The sequence below is a fragment of the Hipposideros armiger genome, unplaced genomic scaffold, assembly GCF_001890085.2.
Source record: "Hipposideros armiger isolate ML-2016 unplaced genomic scaffold, ASM189008v1 scaffold_26, whole genome shotgun sequence".
Classification (NCBI taxonomy): domain Eukaryota; kingdom Metazoa; phylum Chordata; class Mammalia; order Chiroptera; family Hipposideridae; genus Hipposideros; species Hipposideros armiger.
In genome coordinates this window covers 6,146,687-6,147,666 of record NW_017731376.1, presented here as the reverse complement: position 1 = coordinate 6,147,666, position 980 = coordinate 6,146,687, and the positions used below count along the sequence as shown (strand labels likewise).

Here is a 980-nt window from a genome sequence, read left to right as displayed (position 1 = left end):
GCCATCCGGCCAGCCTAAATTTCTTACAATAACTCACACAGTGCTAGTGGCCTGACATTTACATGAACTACTGGAAGCTTGTCTAATTATAGGTTCATTTTATTTATTGTCTATCTTCCAATTATTTGCCTATGAATGAGTGTTTTCCACATGTTTCAAAACTTGATTTTCATAGAGGGATCTAGCTCCCTAGATTCTTGTTTATTTATACTTTAGTTGTGGCCCTTTCGTTCTGGAGGTAGAATAATAAAGATAAACCCAGGGGTCTGCGTTTCTGGTGTGTGACTAGAAGGCCCACTAGGAGGCTCCCCATCTCTGTTCATTCTAGGAAGCCCTTACGGATGAGTCTGCTGCTTAGCTTCCAGTAATTTGAGGGAAAACAGTTTCTGGAACATTCGTGTCCTGGGAGACCAGGACATAACAGAGATGTCACTTGTAAAGGTTCAGCAGGACTTAATGACAACTGGAGTTGTGAACATTTTCTCTGCACTGTTAGGTATAAACATTGCAGATCTTTGAGAAATGCTAGGCCCAAAATTGTGTTTCTTAAAAGTTCATAGGAGAACTGTAAAGGGATGATTTTGTTTATGGTAGAGACTTTGGGAAAACCTTTAGGGAAAATGATGGATATTGTCTCATGGGGTGTTTTTTTTGTCCAAGTCGACAGATGCATTCCCAAGCTGAAGTCACTGACGTTCTGTTTTGTCTGATTTAGCCCTACTCTTAAGGTTATATTTCAGTATTACTGGGTCAGTGTGGAGAGAATCTAAAATATGCTTTGGAATAATCCACTGATCTGGAATTTTTCTCCTTTATATTTGCAGTGATCCTGAGCAGTTGAAGAAACAACTACAGGAAGTAGTCAGTGCTATTGAAGAACATTTTTTCCAGCCACAGAAGTATAACCTGCAGCCAAAGGCAGAATGAAATATTCCAGCTTTGGGCTTAATTACGTTTACCTACAATTAAGCTGAACTTGG

General features: G+C 39.6%; 1 protein-coding gene across 1 annotated transcript in view; it reads left to right on the top strand.

Annotated features, from left to right (window-relative positions):
- PGM2 (phosphoglucomutase 2) overlaps positions 1 to 974 on the top strand; it is a 36,492-nt gene extending 35,518 nt beyond the window's left edge. The window contains exon 12 of the mRNA XM_019635998.1: positions 825 to 974. Coding sequence (XP_019491543.1) covers positions 825 to 927 — 103 coding nt within the window. The 3' untranslated portion in view covers positions 928 to 974. The remainder of the gene's footprint in view (positions 1 to 824) is intronic.
- The last annotated feature ends 6 nt before the right edge of the window (positions 975 to 980 follow it).